The sequence below is a fragment of the Triticum aestivum genome, chromosome 1B, assembly GCF_018294505.1.
Source record: "Triticum aestivum cultivar Chinese Spring chromosome 1B, IWGSC CS RefSeq v2.1, whole genome shotgun sequence".
In the NCBI taxonomy this organism is placed as follows: domain Eukaryota; kingdom Viridiplantae; phylum Streptophyta; class Magnoliopsida; order Poales; family Poaceae; genus Triticum; species Triticum aestivum.
In genome coordinates this window covers 586,955,415-586,974,720 of record NC_057795.1, presented here as the reverse complement: position 1 = coordinate 586,974,720, position 19,306 = coordinate 586,955,415, and the positions used below count along the sequence as shown (strand labels likewise).

The 19,306-nt window shown below is 44.4% G+C and overlaps 1 protein-coding gene, 1 long non-coding RNA gene and 1 other non-coding gene across 3 annotated transcripts; 1 reads left to right on the top strand and 2 right to left on the bottom strand.

Annotated features, from left to right (window-relative positions):
- Window positions 1-5,598: 5,598 nt before the first annotated feature.
- On the bottom strand, window positions 5,599-10,538 carry LOC123096246 (28 kDa heat- and acid-stable phosphoprotein). Its single transcript, XM_044517925.1, has 8 exons — window positions 10,323-10,538; window positions 9,241-9,284; window positions 9,071-9,139; window positions 8,872-8,955; window positions 8,574-8,608; window positions 8,001-8,086; window positions 7,475-7,540; window positions 5,599-6,082 (listed from the first exon to the last, which is right to left on the bottom strand). Exons 1-8 carry the CDS (start codon window positions 10,387-10,389, stop codon window positions 6,063-6,065), a joined length of 471 nt encoding a protein of 156 aa, XP_044373860.1. The 5' UTR covers window positions 10,390-10,538; the 3' UTR covers window positions 5,599-6,062.
- On the top strand, window positions 7,015-7,087 carry TRNAR-ACG (transfer RNA arginine (anticodon ACG)). The gene has a single exon. It is a non-coding gene; the product is annotated as a tRNA-Arg (tRNA).
- A 7,432-nt stretch (window positions 10,539-17,970) lies between the features above and the next one.
- LOC123096238 (uncharacterized) lies at window positions 17,971-18,721 on the bottom strand. Its single transcript, XR_006446517.1, has 2 exons — window positions 18,564-18,721; window positions 17,971-18,283 (listed from the first exon to the last, which is right to left on the bottom strand). It is a non-coding gene; the product is annotated as an uncharacterized lncRNA (long non-coding RNA).
- Window positions 18,722-19,306: the final 585 nt, after the last annotated feature.

The window sequence follows — 19,306 nt, the reverse complement described above, 5'->3', positions numbered from 1 at the left end:
CCACTTCCATTTACGCCACTTCCATTAAACTCCATGTACCTATCACCCTAAACCTCACCACCTGCAACCATACCAATTGGCGTGAGCTGTTCCTCGTCGCTCTCGGCCGTTACGGCCTCACTGCCCCATGTCACCGGCGATGCTACTCCCTCCGACACATCGGCTACATCGGGTGTACTAGGCAAATGACCACTCCCTCATTATCTCTAGCCCGCATACCCCATCCTCCTGTAACATCCAGATGAAAAGCAGCATCAACATTGATTTTGATAAAATATACATCAGGTTTCACCCATCTCTGAACTAAGCATCTTGCATTAATGCCATTATACAGGGGCTTAACGAAAGCTAGGAGAACCGTCGGACCCGGTCATGCATGACGAGGGGATGCATGCGAGGCCTCGGCTTAGGTCACCCGCGTGCCCGCCACAACCCACAGGCCACAGCTACACGATTGACCGGTCATCCTGCCAATATGAGTACTACTAGTAGCACGCTACGGGGCCTTGGTGGGGGCTACTAGTACTCGCTATGGGGCTTTGGTGGGGGACAGACGGCCAGTGGCGCTGGAGAGCCGTGACGTGGTACATACTCGAGCTTCGGAAGGATTCGTGCACCGAGCGTTTTTGCGTGCGTTTCTTGCCCTGTTCCTCACGCGCTCTCAGGGTCATATCCAGAAGATAATGTTTGTATCGGCGATGGCTAGACCAAGATATGATGCCCAAGGAAATTGCATTTTCGATGGAAAGATTGGTGTGTGGGCCTATGTTGAATGGGTTCAAGCACAAAAGAAAAGCACTAATAGGTTAGTTTTGTTAAAAAAATATCTCGCAACATTTTCTTGATTAAGTTTCCGCACTAACAAAAAATCATTTTATTTGCAACAGGAAGAAGGGAGAGTGGGAGATCAAGCCTTGCACGGATGTAGATAGGGCTAAAAGCAGGGAGTATTTATGCAACTTTGTGCTACCGGCTATAAAAGCTAAGTGGCCGGCCTGGGATAGAAACAACACAATCTATATTCAACAAGATAATGCGAGAACGCACATACGGCCCGACGATCCAGTGTTTCTTATAGACGCCGCTAGAGGTAGTTGGAACATTAGGATGATTTATCAACCACCTAATTCACCGGACACATACATTTTAGATCTTGGTTGGTTTGCCTCAATCCAATCTATGTTTGCGGAAAAAATGCCCAAGACTCTTGCCGAAATTCTTGCTAAAGTTAACCAATCTTTAGCCGAATATCCACATGAAAAACTTAATAGGTCCGTCCCTTTGGATCTTTTTAACTTGTTAAAGTTTCATTACATAAGAAATTAACACATTATTTGCTTGATCTTGTAGGATATTCTTGAGCCACCAAGCTTGCATGAGGGAGATCATACGCAAGAAGGGCACAATTCATTGTGATGTACCACACATGAAGAAAAAAACACTTGAGAAAGAAGGAAAATTGCTGGTCCGCTTGACAATTGACAAGGACTACGTTGACGCGTCAATAGAGTGGCTTAATGTTGTTCCTACTCCGTAGTATATTTTGGACTTGTTCTCGATAGCTAGTGGGAGTATGAAATGTGTGCAATTGTTTCGAACATCAAGTTTTAGTACTTTAATTCATGTAATATTTGGACTTTGCCTGAAAATATTTGGAGTTTTCTCTGCCGCGGTATGATTTTACCACTCTATTTGTGTCCGCATGGAAGAGGCGAACGAACGCAACGATGCAGATTGGTTTTCACATCTGCATGCATGTGAAGGAGTCGAGCTAGCCTCGTTTTTTTTAAATCGCCATGCAGCCATGCAGCCCTGTTCACATATGTATGTATGTGCGTGAAGGAGCTCAGCGAGCACATATTTTTATAAGAGCATCTTCAGCCGTTCGGCCCCCGGACGCCAAAAAAGCGCCGTCTGGAACCGAACCGGCGTATCTTGCATGGAGGCGATTGTGTTTCCAGTCGCCGCCCCCCAAATCGGCGCAAATAGGGCACAAAGTCGGCGATTTGATTCAAATTTGCACAAGCACGACATAAACTCGGCGATCTCATTCAGATTTGTAAAAAAAAGAACAGAGAACAACTTAGCCTAGCCTAGTCTAGCCTCCTACGCCGCTGCTATCGCCCGCCGGAGCCCGCTGCCGCCTTCTACATGCCGAGAAGCCTGTAGAAACGGGTGTAGTCGTCATCGCCGACATCGTCGTCGCGCGCTCCGCCGGAGCCGCCACCGTCCCTGCTGCACCCCTAGCTAGGGTCGCCGACGCGCGGTGGGGCGCTGGACGGCCGGCCTCGCCCTTCTCGTCGCTGTCGAGGACGATGACGCCGCCCTCCTCGCGCCCGCGGCGCCGGGCCTGGAGCTCCTTGTATGCTCGGCGCTGGCGACGCGCCTGCTCGCGGAGGTAGTCCTCATTCGCCCATTTTAGGGCGGCCTCGTCGTCGGGGGCCACCATGCTGACGCGCTCCGGCTGCACGGGGAGCACGGGGAGCAACTCTCTATCTAGCAAGGCGTGTATACACAGGATGACTTTATCCAATCATCGCCATCTACGGGTAAGGACCCCAAATCCTCAACCTTGGAGTTCTTAAGATGGTAGGCCACTACTCTTGTGAGGGACATGTGCAAAAAGATAATCTCCTTGTAAGGATGAAATCCAAATATCCTCGAAATGTATTTATGGAACTTTTCCCGATCACTAGCTTCAGTGGCAGGAGCAGTAGTGGCATCATCATTGTCTGAATCCCATTCCGGTTTCTCTCTGTCAAGTGTTTCATCATTGTTATCCCTCACACCTTGCACGAACCAAGACCCATGACTGTGTTCCCAAGGAAAATTTTCTAGCAACGGCTTGAGGCCAATCTCATGCTTCAACATCCATTCGGTGTGATCAATTGATTCATTGAGAAACCAAATCTGAAGTCTGCACCAACCACCAGCGAATACATAGTAAACGCCCTTCTCCGATTTTCCCAAATGAATATCTCCGCGTGCTTCATTAATCGGGGGGAGTTCAATTACTCGGTACTTATTATCCTCTAAATCCAATCTGCACAAATAAATAAATTCGTTATTTACTGCACAACGTTAGCTAGCTAGTCACCGTGCATGGTATTGGGTGACCTTTTCTAGAAAAAATTAGGGAAACAAAACATACCTGATAACAAAATATATGTTGAACACATAGAGACGTCCCCGCCAATACACAGAATCATGAGAGAACACGTGTTTCATGAGTAGTAGTAGGTTAGGGTCGATCGACCGTGGAGCCATCCCTTCCCTGGTAAAAGATCTCTCCTCCCACTGCCATGTCTTTGACGAGAATGCGCTCATGGTGTAGGGCGACGGAGGCCACTCTGAGTTTGGGTTCGCGGGGTCCAATGCGGCGTCGTTCTCGGACCGGCGGCGAACACATTGCATGAAGAACACCTCAAAGTGTGGCGAGAGCATAGGATCGTACGCGAGGAAGTCGTGCTTGATGAAGCCTTTGGTCGGGGTCCGATCAGGGTGACACGGTAGACACGCCCACTGCTGCGTGGCCGGATTGGCCACGCCTCCCCAGAGGAGGAGGAGGCCGTTGCAGTGGCCCGTCATGTGGGACCAGTCATCGCAGACGTCGTCGAGGTAGCCGAGGTTACCTTGAATCTTGCCCGCAACAGAGGGGCGCGAGAGGAACGCCGGGGGAAGGTGATAGCCGACAACGAAGCGGTAGACGGCGAAGATGCCGGCCAGGGCGAGCGGCAGGAGGTCCTTGCGCAGCAGGCCGTGGGCGTCGACGACGGCACACCACGCCTTGCAGACGGAGCGGCAGGCGGCGAGGCTGGGCGGCATCAGGCGCCCAAGGACGTCCGCGAGCACGTCGCCGGGTAGCAGACCCGCCGGATCCATGTTTTATGGAGACTGCGCCCGCGGTGCAAAGGAACAGACAAGTAGGTAGGGTTCTCGATAGTCTGATGCTTTGCTTCTACCTCGGCTACCAACAAGGGAAGATGTACATAGCGAGGGCCAATGGTGGGTGGGTAGTGGGTTAGAGTTCGTTCCAGTTTCACACTCCGATTTGTTTTAGTCCGAGTACGACCCCGTGAAAGCCACCAAAGTGCCAAGGCTCTCCAACCGAGGTAGCCGAGGACTTGATGATCGCGCCATTCCGGCCGGCGAAGAAGCTGAAGAAAGCAATCCAGGCTCCGGGCCACTCCGAACGACGTCCCCATTGCAAAACCTTAAATAGGGCGTTGGATCACGTACCGGATTTGGCCATGGACTGAAGAATCAAATCGGAGCTCGAACTTGTTTTGGGGGAAGCACCGGAGATCGGACAGCTTTGGTTATATCTGAAAAAGTATTTGTTGTAGTACTGTAATTGTTTACTTCCATCGACTGGATAATTTTCTTCCATGTTGATTCAAATTTGCTTCGACCTAACAAAAAAAGAGTCCAATAAAGGAGTGCAGCGTTTCGGTGCCTAGACTCATCTGCACCCGGTTAGTAAAAGAATCAAAATAAATACTAGAAAAATTCTAAAAAAAATTGTGTGGTAGATAATTTGATACGTGAGGTTCGCTCCAATTTTTAGAGCATTTGGATATCTGAGCAGCTCTCAAAAAAAAAGACAAATCGGGTCATAACAGTGCGTGAACAATAACATTTTTACAGACCCTGGATTTGTCTTTTTGCCGAGAGCTGCTCAGATGTCCAAATGATTTAAAAATTGGAGCGAAGCTCATGCATCAAATCTACCACACAAAAAAAGTTTGGAATTTTTTGAATTTTTCTAGTATTTGTTTTGATTTTTTTCGTCGGGTGGGTGCAGCTGAGCCCGGGCTTAGAAATGGATTACCGCAAATAAAGTAGATATTATAATTATGAGCATGGAAACCAACCCCCACAAACTCCCCCATCGCCGTTGCATGGATCTCAATGTAGGGCAATGCCTGGCTGAAGGCGTTCGATGCTGTTTGCGGGTGGGATGAAGGGGTTCTGTAAACATTCACGTAAAAACTAATATTTATATATATAACTTTTTCATTTTCCATAGCTTTTTTTTGTTTTTTAATTCGTCCAAACATCCTGATTTTTTTGTACTTTTCACATGGCATTTTTTATTGTAAGAGTATGACATTTTTATTATAAGAGGATGGCTTTTTTATTATGAGAGGATACCAGATTTATTTATAAAATTATGGCATTTTTATTATTGTGAGTATGAAATTTTTATTTATAAAATCATGACATTTTTATTATTGTGAGATGGCATTTTAATTACTAGAGGAGGTCAGTTTTTTATAAGAGCATGGCATTTTTTTATTTTTATAATAAGATGGTCATTTTTATTATTGTGAGGATGGGATTTTTTAGAGTTGGCACTTCTTTACTGCTTTTTTTGCAAGTTTTTTGGTGATGATTAGGAAAATAGCAACTTTTGTGGTATTTTTTATTTTTTATTTTATGATCATGGCATTTTTAAAGAAAAAAAACTATTTTGTCGATCTTTGGGCCAATTGGGGTCGCCATGATCCTCCCCGTTGGGGAACGGGGGAAGTTCGCTCGAGGCTCCCTCCTAGGTGACATTCCCCGACTATTGGGGTCCGAGCATCACAATATTGCTTCAATCAACTAGCGAATTGCCTCCAACTATGTAGTTGTTTGTTTCCATAACACAAATTAACTCTAGCGATTACATGTGGTTCTAACAAAAAAAAGGAATTTTATCTCCAAATAAATGAAACTTTGCTTCCAGATAAATGCCATCTTGTTTCATGCAACAAGCCAATTACAATAGAATATGGCGGAACTCCACGAGCACGATGCCAGAACCAAAACAGTATGTGTTCCCGAAACCGAGTAGCCATACAACATTGGTCGCGATGCAAACTGTTGACAAGATAGTAGCCGCGTCGGTGATCAATGAGAATGGTGATGATCAGGAGCATCAGGGATCGATTCTTTAGGTACCTATCCAGAGGTCATCGAGGCGCTTCTGCAGAGACACGATCCGGTGCATGGGCTACCTCCAATTGTGTCACATTGCGTGCTTTTCAGGCGTGCAAAGCCCCGCACAGAAACAGAGATTATCTTCTAGTATGCTTGCCTATGGAAAGTCAAAGAAGTCCAACTTATCATGACGATAATTCAACATAAACAAAGAGCTTGCTACAAGCAATAAGTGTTATAACCCAGTATTGGCTTATAAACTATATTTGCTGTCAAGCAACTCTCCATCCAGCAAGGCGTGTATACAACAGACGGCTTCATCCAATCATCACCATCTAATGGTAAACATCCTGGATCCTCAACCTTGGAGGTACTAAGATAGTAGGCCACTACTCTTGTGTGTGACATGTGCAGAGATAATCTCCTTGTAATAGTGAAATCCAAGTATCCTAGAAATATAATTATGGAACTTTTCCTGAGCACTAACTTCAGCGGGAGTAGCAGTGGTGGCATCACCGTTGTCTAAATCCCACTCTGGTTTCTCTTTTTTTCGCAAGAACCTTGCTGGAGGGCGGTGTTTCTTTGCAATGCATATAGAACAAGATAATTGGTCCAGTTAATGCGGGAAACTGGAAGGATGATGAATCCATGCCTATGTATGTCCTTCTACCATATTATATGGTTTGGTATTGCTCTAATAAATCTTGCATCTATCAAGGAATAAAACTATTTTTGCAAAAAGAAAAGTCACTTTGGAACACATGTGTCAGTGAGCACTTTATTTTGAATAGTTTGAAGTTTTAGAAAATGTTTAAAGAATTTCGACATGATAATATGGATGTATAGTACAGAGGTGCAAAGTTTGATGGTGATGCGTGTTTTTTAGCAGTGAACCTCGTGTGTACTGTTTACCTTTTAAAATCATGACTTTTTTTCATTTTTATGTAGCTCACGTGTCAACTTATTTTATTTTATTTTGCGCATGCCACTGTTCACCTTTCTAAGGTCATGAATTTGTCATTTAACTTAATCTGACGAAAGCAGAGACGAATTTTACTCTTCTAAATGAATTTCTACTCTTCCATCAATGACTCCGTGGCCCAATGGATAAGGCGCTGGTCTACGAAACCAGAGATTCTGGGTTCGATCCCCAGCGGAGTCGTTTTTTATTTTTTGCCCTTCTAGTTTTTAATGTTTGAACTTTGAAAAGGGGCCAGAGCTACACTGACATCCTACGATGGCAATATTCTAGCAGAGCCAAAAAACTTTTTTTACAGGAAAAAATAGCAGGTGTTCTGATTATGTATTAAAATAAGAGGGACAAGGTACAGAGAAATCAGAAGGAAAATAATCAAATTGATTCCTATAGCACAACAGAAGCTCATTAAGTTGCCGATTCAACAGGTAAAGCACCATCATGCCAACGACAGTCTTTTCTTTCGTGCCAAGGATATAGTTTGATGCAGCCTTCAGACGAATCCGCACGGGGATTCAACAAATGTCGAAGGAAAGCTAAAACAATGTTACTAGCAGCGGCAAAGAGGTGTACCAGCTTTTTCCTCTTCGCGCTTCTTTGCAGCTTCCTCCCTCTGCCGCCGGATCAAGGTAAGGCGATCTGTGGTTGCGAAAAAGATGGGTAAAGATCATGATTGTTTGCCTGTATCAAAGGAACGATGCTCCGATACTACTAAACGAACGTGCAAAACGGCAACCATGGTAAACATCCAATGCATGAAAGATATGACAACCTCATATATACTTGCAGTACATTCAAAAATAAAATGATGAATTAGAGGAAGTACATTTTTTTTTCTATTCTTGTACTACTAAGGACACATAGTATAATGTGACATCAAATGCAGCAACTTCCTTATTAGACCTAACATGCCTACAACCATATCATAAAATGGGCTTGCACACAAGACTCAAGTGGGAACATAGTAGATCCTTTCTTCTAGTTAATTATAACCTTTGATTGATGTGCTGTATTTTAAAATATATATAATGTGAAATATCATCATAATCATGCGCACCGAAGGTGAAAATAGTTGAGAGAATCGCTCTTAACCCCTCACCTAGGTCTTTCCTAGCCTGTTCTGTCTTTCCTTCCTCCTGAAGTCTCATATAGTGAGCTCGAGCTCTCTGCTTCTCAAGCTCCTCCCTGAAAGAGCAAAAAAAAACGTAGTAATTAAAATGCACTGGAAGTAACAGTACTGCATTGACAATGTACATCCTCTTCTCTGGATAGGCTATTAATCTTTCCAAATAGTGCATTATATATTATCATTGTTGATTATAATTACAAGCGAAGTACATACAGCAGAATAAATATAAAAGCATAACATGGCATTTTTTTCTTCAACAGCCCCAGAAGTATAAAAACATAACAAAGGGTGGAATTTCCTTGTGCAACAACACCTATAGAACCGTCAAAAAGAACGGCGACTGTCCAACAAATTTATGGAGTACTACTACTAGATAGTGCTATTATATCAGCTCACTGAAATTTCCTTTTTCATTCCAGAACTTCTACCAATTGTGTCAGCAACATTTCAAGTGCACCTATGGCTCGCATAGAAAGGAGATAAATATGTTTTACAGAATCAATGGTACATAAAGAAGCATGCCCAGGAAATGCATGCACACACCTTTCACGCCTGGAGAGATCAGTTGTCCTATCAACCTGTGCAGGTGCAGTACGAGTTAGCGAATAGATATGAACTGATAAATGCTTACAAGACCCTAACTATAACACAGGTTATGACAGGAGTGTGCATAATAACAGTCTGAAGGAGTCAAATACATGCAGTAGAAAATTCTTATATTGGAACAGCAAATCTTCTTTCTAGGAAAGTAAACTTGTAATGTGGCTAGCCAATCCACAATCATGGACGGAAGTACATTATATTTTGAACATGAGCAGGAAACACATATTAAAAGACTTACATCAACATCCTTGGCTTTAATACTCTTTGGTTTCGCCAGGTTTGGATTGTCAATCTCGATGAGACCTGCAGTTCCTTTGTGTTTCTGATAAAGTAAAAACAGAAGCAGATTGTCACATAAGATAAATAATGTATACACTTTAGGACTGAAGGGTCTACCTAGAGTTCAATGTAAGTTTTTTAGGAAGAGAATAACTTACGGTCTTCTCAACCTCTTCATCACTTTCCTCCTCAATTGACTCTTCCCTTCTGTTAGATACCTCTTGCTTCTGCTTGGTTTACAAATACAAGCCCAGAGCCAAAACAAGCATATGAGATAGTCTAGTTAAACTGATTTCGTAAATGGGAAGAAAAAATGATGCATGCAAACCTTCTTAGAAAAGGTCTTTGGACGATCTGCTGAAGTACCAGCCTCTGCATTCAGTTTCAAATGAAAATTATGAGAAGAGATTTGTAAAAGGGCCAATTCATAGGTACTCCCTCCGTTCCATAATCCTTGCCGTCGTTTTGGTTCCAAACGACGACAAGAATTATGGAACGGGGGTAGTACAAAATACTGAAAGGTGAATAAAAAGTGCTTCCAGCGGATGGTGCTTCATTTTGTTTAGGAAAGTAGCTGCAGCAAACCGGGAACATCTACTTGTCCTAATAATTATCGCGCAGCAACACAATGCTAGGATAACGTCGAATTTCCACCTTAATTTCAACTTGGGCAAAGTGTTGACAATGTTCACCTACTATTGGATTAGACAAAACCATGCCCCAGAACACAATGTCCCAGTTTAGAGGAATCGTCGCAAGAGCATACACAGATAAACAGGAACATTTACCCACAGAGAGCATTGCAAAATTAATATACCCACATTGCACAAGGGGTTATCGTCAATTATCCCGCACAATGAATCTGAATGAAACAGTACGCTAAACTAAGGTGGTGCTTCCAATCAAAGCAGACAACCAGACCACAGACAAACACAATTCTACAGGTGAACAAAGTAAATCATAACTGAAACAACCAAAACAATGGTAGGGATAAACGTACACACGCGGAATGCAGTAGCTAGTAATTAGTGGAACCGGCTCGTGGAGGATACACAAGCAAATTAACCATCCCCCCATATTTCCGAAGGATAAACTCAAGCTAGCAAACCCTCCATCCAGGGAAAAAATGGTCAGAGTACGGCACACACAACCTAAAGTGGCCAAAGCATCGATCGGGGCACCAAACCGTCCGATCTGCGCCTCCCACCCCAAAAGGCACGACCTTGCGGCGCCAATCGACTCCGGTACGCTCTTCAAGCTAAGTAAAACAAGTACAAGCGGGCCGTCTCGCGCGTCCGCGCGCGCCGGCCGCCGGCCACACCAAGCTAACGAACGAATCGCCAGCGGCGCGCGCGAATCGAACCGGGAAAGAGTAGAGGGGGGCGAGCATTGCGGCGGCGCCGTACGTACCGAGCTCCTCCTTGGAGGAGAAGGTGCGCTGCCCGGTGGGCTTGCCCTTGAACTTGCCCTTGGCCATGGGGCGCGGCTGCGGCTGCGGCGGCGCGTGCGGACTCCTCGAAGCTGCTAGCTAGCCCTAGCTAGCTGCTTCCTGGGCTGCCTGCGTCTGCGTGCGGCGAGCGCTTTCCCGCGGGGTGGGATGGTCTCTCTCTCTCTCTTCCTCTCCTGCCGTGCGGCGCCTTGGCTTTTATTGGCTCGGCGGACGGAGGAGGTGCGGAGAAGCCAGCCAGTGTCCCGGGCCCAGCCGACTCCCCCGCGGCCGTGTCGCTTCGGGCTCCGCGCGGCCCGGCCCGGCCCGTGCGAGTTACCGTGAGCACTACGGTAACGAGATCGACTTTTTCTTTTTATCTTTTTGCGAAATGACTTGCGTTGCCTAAAAAAAATGACTTGCGACTATTCTTACGGCAGCGACGGGCGAGAAACGCACGTTTTACCGGTTGGTACTTGGCACGCACGCAGGTCTATGTTTATCGGAAATGTTAACGCCCACACGTGTGGGCATTAGCCAACTCACCCACACGTCTTCATCACCGTCCAGTAACTTCTGCACGAATCTTGACACGAATTAGCTGATTTTGTATGCCACGTAAGACAACTCGTGTGTATGGTGTGTGAGAGAGGTCGCCCACACATCCGTTTTACCATACGGAGTGGCCGGTGTGTGGGCGTTCAGCAGTTCGCGCCACACGCCATTTTGCACGCGCACACAAGGGCTAGTGTGTGGGCATTTGCCATCTCGACCACACGTTCGTCTCCTCTCCCACACCCAAGCTGCTAGTTGCCATGTGTTTTCGCAGCGCACATGGCAACTGCCCCTAGTGTGCTTTATAAGCAGGTGGCAACTCTCTTTTTTTACCCGAGTTGCCATGTGTTTTTGCAGGGTACACGGCAACTGTCTAGTGTGCACGTAAGCAGATAGCAACTCTCTTTTACCGAGTTGCCATGTGTTTTTGCATGGTACATGGCAACTGCCCCAACGTGCACGTACATGGCAACTGCCCTAACGTGCACGTAAGCAGATGGCAACTCTTCCTTTTTACATGGCAACTGCCCTAGCATGCTTGTGAGCACATGACAACTCTCTCAACTGCCTAGTGTTAGTATGTGGCAACTCCTAAAATTATGAAATCATGGCAACTACATTAGATCAGACCATACATGGCAACTGCAGTTGAGCAACCATGGCAACTGCAGTTGTCCGACATGGCAACCGTAGTTCAGCGACATGGCAACTGCAGTTAAACGAACATGGACGAGGGTCTGGACCATGGCAACTGCGGGCGCACGGTGGGCGTCACGTGTGGCGTGCGGGACCAGGAGGGTACGAGGCCTGACATACGGGCGTGTGGGCGTTATCAACTTCGCCCACACACACGCATGTGAGAGGGTTCGGGAGGGAAAAAAAGAGGTGTGTGGGCATTAGTTGTTTTGCCCACACGTAGATGTGTGGGGTGGTTGCTGTCCATGCCACACGAGGCGTGTGGCACAACTACCTGATACACCACACGTGTGGCAGTTATCGGGACCCATGTTTATTTATTGAAATCTTCCTCTCACCCTTGTTGTTTTTCTACATAAACAATGCATGGTCGATGGATGGATTTTTTTAGTTAACCTAACTTTATTCAAGCAAACTCCACACATAGTGGGATACAAGTTTGGTTATGGGGTTGAATGAGCCACAAATGGCGACCCCTGTCTAGGGAAAGCGAAAACTTATCTAAACTATGAGCCTCCGTGTTTGCCGACCGGCCTTCAAAAACAAAATTACAAGTGATATTTGCAGCTCTAGCATGAATTCGCATGCAATGACGCATCTCTGAAGAGCCAAGTCTTCAGCGAGCGAGAGACCCTCGCGGCAGGCTATCGCCTCCAGGACCGATGGGTCGTGTAACCTTTCAATCACCAGCGACGAGCTGCCTAGGTAGTTACCAAACTAGTCCCTAGCCGTTGCTGCAGCTGAACCGCGGCGATTGGAATTGGTCACCCTGTCATCTACATGAATTTTTGCATAACCAACGGGTGGAGCTTTAGACCTCGTCCTCGCCACAGCCGGCTGTTGCACAGCCTCCCTTCTAGCCACTAGTCGGTTTTCCGTCATGATTTCCAGGTCAGCCAAGAATCTCTTGATGAACTCATGTGTTGCTTGAGGACTTTGAAACCCCCCTTCGTGGATCGCTTTCCTCCTTGCCGACCAGATTGCCCATAAAGTGACATAGACCTTGGTAAAAGCTTCATGAGATAAGACTTGGATCATTGAGAAAATCCATTGTTTAGCACTTGGTTCAGTGATCTCTCTTAATTGTTCTGCAAGTTCACCATCCACTAGCGCCCAAATGCATCTGGAAATTGTGCAGTTGAGAAGCGAGTGTCTCCACGAGTCTTCCGCTCCACATAAGCCGCAAGCGCTCGAATCCGCCATGTGACTGTGAGCTCTCACGTCATTTGTAGGCAAAGAATGTTTCGACAAGCGCCACAAGAACATTCAGCTTCTCAAAAAAAAAAACTGGCTTCGTTGGCAGCTTCAAAACATAATTGTGTACGTGCACATGCATGGAAGATGAACTGATAGTACGTTCACAATGGATGAATGAAGTTAAAGAAAACGATCTGGTACACGCACGCACGCACCTATGTCCCTCCCTGTCGCGTGGCAGAGGAGGAGAGAGGAGGACATCACGAGGAGAGACACCAAGCACATAGGCGTTGCCTTCTTGTTCATGGTGAGGGCCATGAGGGGGCTCCTTTTCTGCTCTTCTGTACGGGCATGGTGTTTATATACGGAGAGGACGACCGGATGTTGAAGATCAGCGCCTTCACCCTTATATGTCTCTCCTTATTAAACGTCGTTGTTTTCCTATTTATATGGACGTTAATTAGCACACCACATCACGGCAATCAATTCCTTAAATCAATTACTTCCCCGTGTTTTTGTGCAAGTTGGATACAAGCAGAACTAGCAGAACGCCCATGCGTTATTACGGGCTATCCGCAATGTTATTTGTAACACTCGGGTTCAACACCAAAAAACCTCATTCAACGACGTACCTTTCCTTTTTCTGTCGGAACCTCCCATTCCCGATCGGCTTCCTGCCATAGCGGGACATTTCTCGTTGGAGGCACCTCCTTTAGAACCAGATGACGTAGACCTTATCTTTGCCGTGCATTGCAATAAAGATGAAATTTTCCATGTTTACAATATTATAGAGTGGGTTAAACTAACAACATACTACTGACACAAAGCAACAAATAACTACAGATAGCATTTTTAAATGTCCATTTAACTTTTCAAATGCACATTGACACTGGAGGAGAGGCAACATGAACGTATTTCTAGTCGCCAATAAGCTCCACCTCCATCCCACATATGTTAGAAGGGATAATTGTCGTTCTTCTCTTCCTCGTCTTTCCCTAGATCTTCTACTCCTCGCGTCTTCGCTAACCCGTTTCATTGGCGCCAACCAGCACCATGTCAATATTAGTGTGTTCGTCATCGACGTCTCATCTTCTTATTTCTCATTTCTCGTCAATCTTAGTTCTCGTTCCTACTTATTTTCATGAATACTCTTTCTTTTTCTCTCTCTTATTATTTGGAACACTCTTTTCTTTCTCCAATAATACCATGTACCATTTGGTGGCTTTAGTTATTTTTCCTTCTTGTTCTTGGAACACTCTTTCTTCTTATTATTGCATGAACCACCTGGCCAATGTTGTGTCGTGTTGTCCTCACCTGCGAATATTTCGACAACCGTCAGCGTGTGGACATCCTGCGGAGCATAGTCTTCATTCATCTAGGTGAACGCTAGGTTGCCCATGTCCCAAGCGCATGGTGTACGTTGTCCATGTTGGCAAGCGATGCTCGGTGATTGGCCATGCAGCCGAGAGCCCGTTGATCGTCCTTGCCCGCGAGCGCTTTCAAAATGATTTGCCGCGATTAACTGCTTGCTTAATTGATTAAGTACATAAATAATTAACGACCTACCTAATTCTCTGCATGCCTAATTAACTGTCAATCAAATCAATTAATTATCTAGCTAATTGGAAAATATCCCCACTTCTAATTATTTGTAGGCATAAATAATTGTCTAACAAATTAATTAATTGCATTAATCACTCGACTTCCAAATTGATTTGGTGTAAAAAAATCCTATTTAAGTGGACCTAATTAATTGCATACATAATTAACCGTCTAGCTAATTAATTGCATCAATGGTTTGATTTTGAAATTGATTTAGTGCTCGATTTTTCAAATATTTTCGCATGAATGGCTGCTACAAATGCCAATGATGACGATTACCGAGTAATGTTGGACACATTCCCTTAACGAATTTCTTGACATTTAAATGGACACACCTAATTTGAGAATGTAGCTTGTTTGGCTCTACAAGAAATATAATATGATCGAGTCCACATGGTGGTCGGATGACCCGCCTCCCTTCACGTCCGTCCTCAACCACGTGATCCATGCCCTGGCATTCTCAAGCACTGTGTCAGCATTAGGCCCGGCCACGACATCTTCCATGGTGTCGTGCACGACGTCCCTCCGCAGGGGCGCGCGGATGCGTGCGCCCATATGAAACTTGTGATTCTCAATTAATAGTAGAGATAATGATAATAATAAATGACATAGGCATGCGGGGTTAGTGATTTCTTATGAAGAAATATCTCATTTTATTATGGAAAGTTATTGAGAAAAATCTTATGTCTGTCTTTTAGGAAGGTGATCTCACATATATGGTGCAATTTCTGAATTCTTAATTACTTATTGTTTACGTGATTGAATTGAATCAACGTCTACCAAAGGAAGCATGAAACAAGATCCCCTAATGGGATTTGGTTTTTTAATGGGAGGGAGAAAAACCAGTGGGAGGAGGTGGGACGAAGAAAAACCGGACGAAAATAAACCGTAACAGGCTACCAACTGCTTCATTAGGAGTAGAGATTCCTATTTAAATGGACCTAATTAATTGCATATGTAATTAACCGTCTAGCTAATTAATTGAATCAATGGTTTGATTTCAAAATTGATTTAGTGCTCGATTTTTAAAATATTTTCGCATGAATAGTTGCTACAAACGCCAATGATGACGATTACCGAGTAATGTTGGACACATTCCCGTAACGAATTTATTGACATTTAAATGGACACACCTGATTTGAGAATGTAGCATGTTTGGCTCTACAAGAAATATAATATGATCGAGTCCACGTGGCGGTCGGATGACCCGCCTCCCCCCACGTCCGTCCTCAACCACGTGATCCACGCCCTGGCTTTCTCAAGCACCGTGCCAGCGTTAGGCTCGGCCACGACATTTTCCATGCCCCTTCGCAGGGGCACGCGGATGCGTGTGCCCATATGAAACTTGTGATTCTCAATTAATAGTAGAGATAATGATAATAATAAATGACATAGCACACGGGATTAGTGATTTCTTATGAAGAAATATCTCATTTTATTATCGAAAGTTATCAAGAAAAATCTTATGTCTTTCTTTTAGGAAGGTGATCTCATATATATGGTGCAATTTTTGAATTCTTAATTACTTATTGTTTACGTGATTGAATTAAATCAACACCTACGCAAGGAAGCATGAAACAAGATCCCCCTAATGGGATACGGATTTTTAATGGGAGGGAGAAAAACCAGTGGAAGGAGGTGGGACGAAGAAAAATCGGACAAAAATAAATCGTACCAGGCTACCAACTGCTTCATTAGAAGTAGATATGTTTTTTTTTAACACAGTACCGTGCATCGTCATTATCAAAGTTGTTCAGTTACAAATAACCACTGCTATTGACTACATTCCAAGTTTCACATATTTGAAATTAGACTGAATTCCAGTTTTTACTCCCCACTTTGATAACGTTGACGCTAATTACCCTCTACTTTGATATTTCAAAACCACGTGGTGGTGCGTGCGGACTCCTCAAAGCTGCTAGTACTAGCTAGCCCAAGCCCTAGCTACTTCCCAGGCTGCCCGCGTCCGTGCGGCGAGCACTTTCCCGCACGGTGGGATGGTCTCTCTACTGCCGTGCGACGCCTTGCCTTTTATTGGCGGACGGAGAAGTGAAAAAAGTCCAAAATAAATCTTGATTTTGTAGACAAAAACTATATCAAACCCTGATCTTTCAATCCCGAAAATCAGCACACCAAACTCACAAATCCCGGTCAATTTTGAACCTTGAGAGCGTTCCAAACAGAGATTGTCGATGTGGCAGGGCCGGGCCAACAGATGCAAAGCGATTTGTAATCTCTGAGGAAGAATCGAACAAGCAACCTGAAGCTGCTGGACATCTTCAGCTAGCCACTACAACCATTACCTATTATTGCTATAAGATGAGGCCTGAACAATTTAACCACAAACCGCAACGTGGACATTTGAAATATTTTTGTATGGGCAAACAAATATTGTAAACGTGCAGGCCCGAACAATTTTTCAAATCTCTGAATTTTTTGTAAAGTGCGAACACTTTTCAAAATTCTGAAAAAAAATAAATATGAGCAAAAATTTTAGAAACACAATCAATTTTGCAAAAGCGAACACTTTTTGAAACATAAGCATTTTTTGAAAAAATGGGAACAAACATTGAAATCTGAACAAATTTTCAAAAATGTTTAAACAATGTAAAAAATGTTGTATATTTTATAAAGAGTAAAATACACTAGAGGTCCTAAAAGTATTCCAAGTGTGTCAAGTAGGTTCTAAAAGTTTGAAATCGTTCATCGCGGGTTCTATATGTGTATTTTACCCATGACTTTTAGGACCTACTCGACACACTTGAAATAGTTTTAGGACCCGCAGTGAATGACTTACCCATATTTAGGACCCGTGGTTAACAATTTCGAACTTTTAGGACCTACTTGACACACTTGCAATATTTTTAGGACCTCCAGTGTATTTTACTCTTTTATAAAATATAAAAATGTATTTGGCAAAATGTTACCGTGTCGCAATTTTTCAAAAAGTGATTTTCTAATTTAATAAGTTATTCGCGTTTTAAAAAATGTATTCAGTTTTCGAAAATTCTTCACATCCTTTTTCAAGAAATACTCAAAAGTTTTTCAAAATGTTTCAAATCTGAACGCCCCTATCTGCTCTTATATTTGACGCACGGTGTATAATCACAAGCTTCCTTTATAGGGATTGGCTAGGTGAGGCGGCCGTGAGTTAGAGGTCCCTAGTTCGCAGACTCACTGTTTGCCAACGATCTTTGCCACATCAGCAAATACCAGCTAAAAACTATCAAGGTTCAAAAAAGACCGGTTGGGAGAGCTTAGCGTGCTGATATTCAGGATTAAGAGTTCAAGGTTCGATATAGCTTTCAACGATAAGTTTAAGGATTTATTTTGGGCTTGTTCGAGGAAGTGCGGAGAAGCCAGTGTTCTAGACCCAAGCGACTCCCCCGCGGCCGTGTCGCTTCAGGCTCCGCACGGCCCGGCCCGGTGCGAGTTACCCCACTACGGTAGCGAGTTCGACTTTTTTTTCCTTTTTGCGGAATGAGTTGCGACTTTTCTTACAGCAGCGACAGGCGAGAAACGCGCACGTTTTATCGGTTGCTAGTTGGCACACACGCACGCAGGTCTACGTTAATCGAAGTCTTCCTCTCGACCACCTTGTTATTTTCCTCTTGCATAAACAATGCAGGCTTGATTTCTCCGTTACAAAAAAAAAAGGGAACTGACTGATTCACGGTTGGCTTTCTAGCTAGCACGTGACGACACGTGCCCGCCGTCGCCAGGTTCTACTACCTGATGCAGCAACAGATGCCGCCTTCGGCGGCCGAGCAGTAGGACTTGTTCGCAGGGTAGCCGAAGAAGTTGCAGTCGTTCCTGCACGCGTCGAGGGCCGCCTGCGGCGCCGTCTTGCAGGTCGGTTTGGCGACGCAGTATTTGGCCCATTGCTCCGCTGGGCCTACGCACACACAACAAACAGCAGCAGCAGAGTCAGTTCACCTGGCTGAGTTTCGTTGGCACGCTTCAAAACGTAACAGTGTAGACACACATATATACTTCCTTTGTCATGCAGCGATTTAATGCACCTTGAAAATTGAACATGTGACGGGAGAGATACAATTGAGACTTATAAAATGGAAAAACTAAAATTTTGAGATAAATCCTATAAACCGAAGAGGAGGTAGTATATCGACAATGGGGTTAAAGAAAACGCCCGATGCGCGTGCGCACGTACGTACCTATGTCCCTCCCTGACGCGTGGCACGAGAGGAGAGCGGCGGACATCACGAGGAGGAGAGCCACCAAGCACATAGGCGTCGCCTTCTTGTTCATGGTGAGCGCCATGAGGGGACTCCTTTTCTCTCCTATGCTCGACAACGTCTCTAGCTATGAGTACAATGCTCTTGTGTACGGGTGTGGGGTTTATATAGGGAGGGGGTGACCGGATCTTGAAGATCAACTCATTTACTCTTATATTTCTCTCCTTATTAAACTTATTAAACGCCAATATTTTCCTATTTACATCGACGTTAATTAGTACTACACCAGATCACGTCCATCAATTCCTTAATCAATTATTTCTCCAATGTTTACGTGCAAGTAGGGAGTACAAAGAATATGTTTAGTACCGTGCATAGCCATCATCAAAGTTGTATGTTGCAAATTACCGCTGTTATTTTGTAGGACGGAAGGAGTAAGTTCCAAGTTTCACATATTTGAAATTAGACTAAATTCCTCCCTGCAAAAAAAGTAGAAATTAGACTAAATTCCAGTTTTTACTCCCTACTTTGATAATGTTTACACTAATTACCCCCTACTTTGATATTTGAAAATCACGATGTGGCAAGCCACGTGTATTTGATGCTCAGGATCCACGTGACAAATTGTTATCAGTACTTTGATATTTTTCTTAGTAATTTCCCTGTATATGAATCTATCAATTTGCCATTTGGTCATATAAAAGTAGTGTGCTGAAACCACA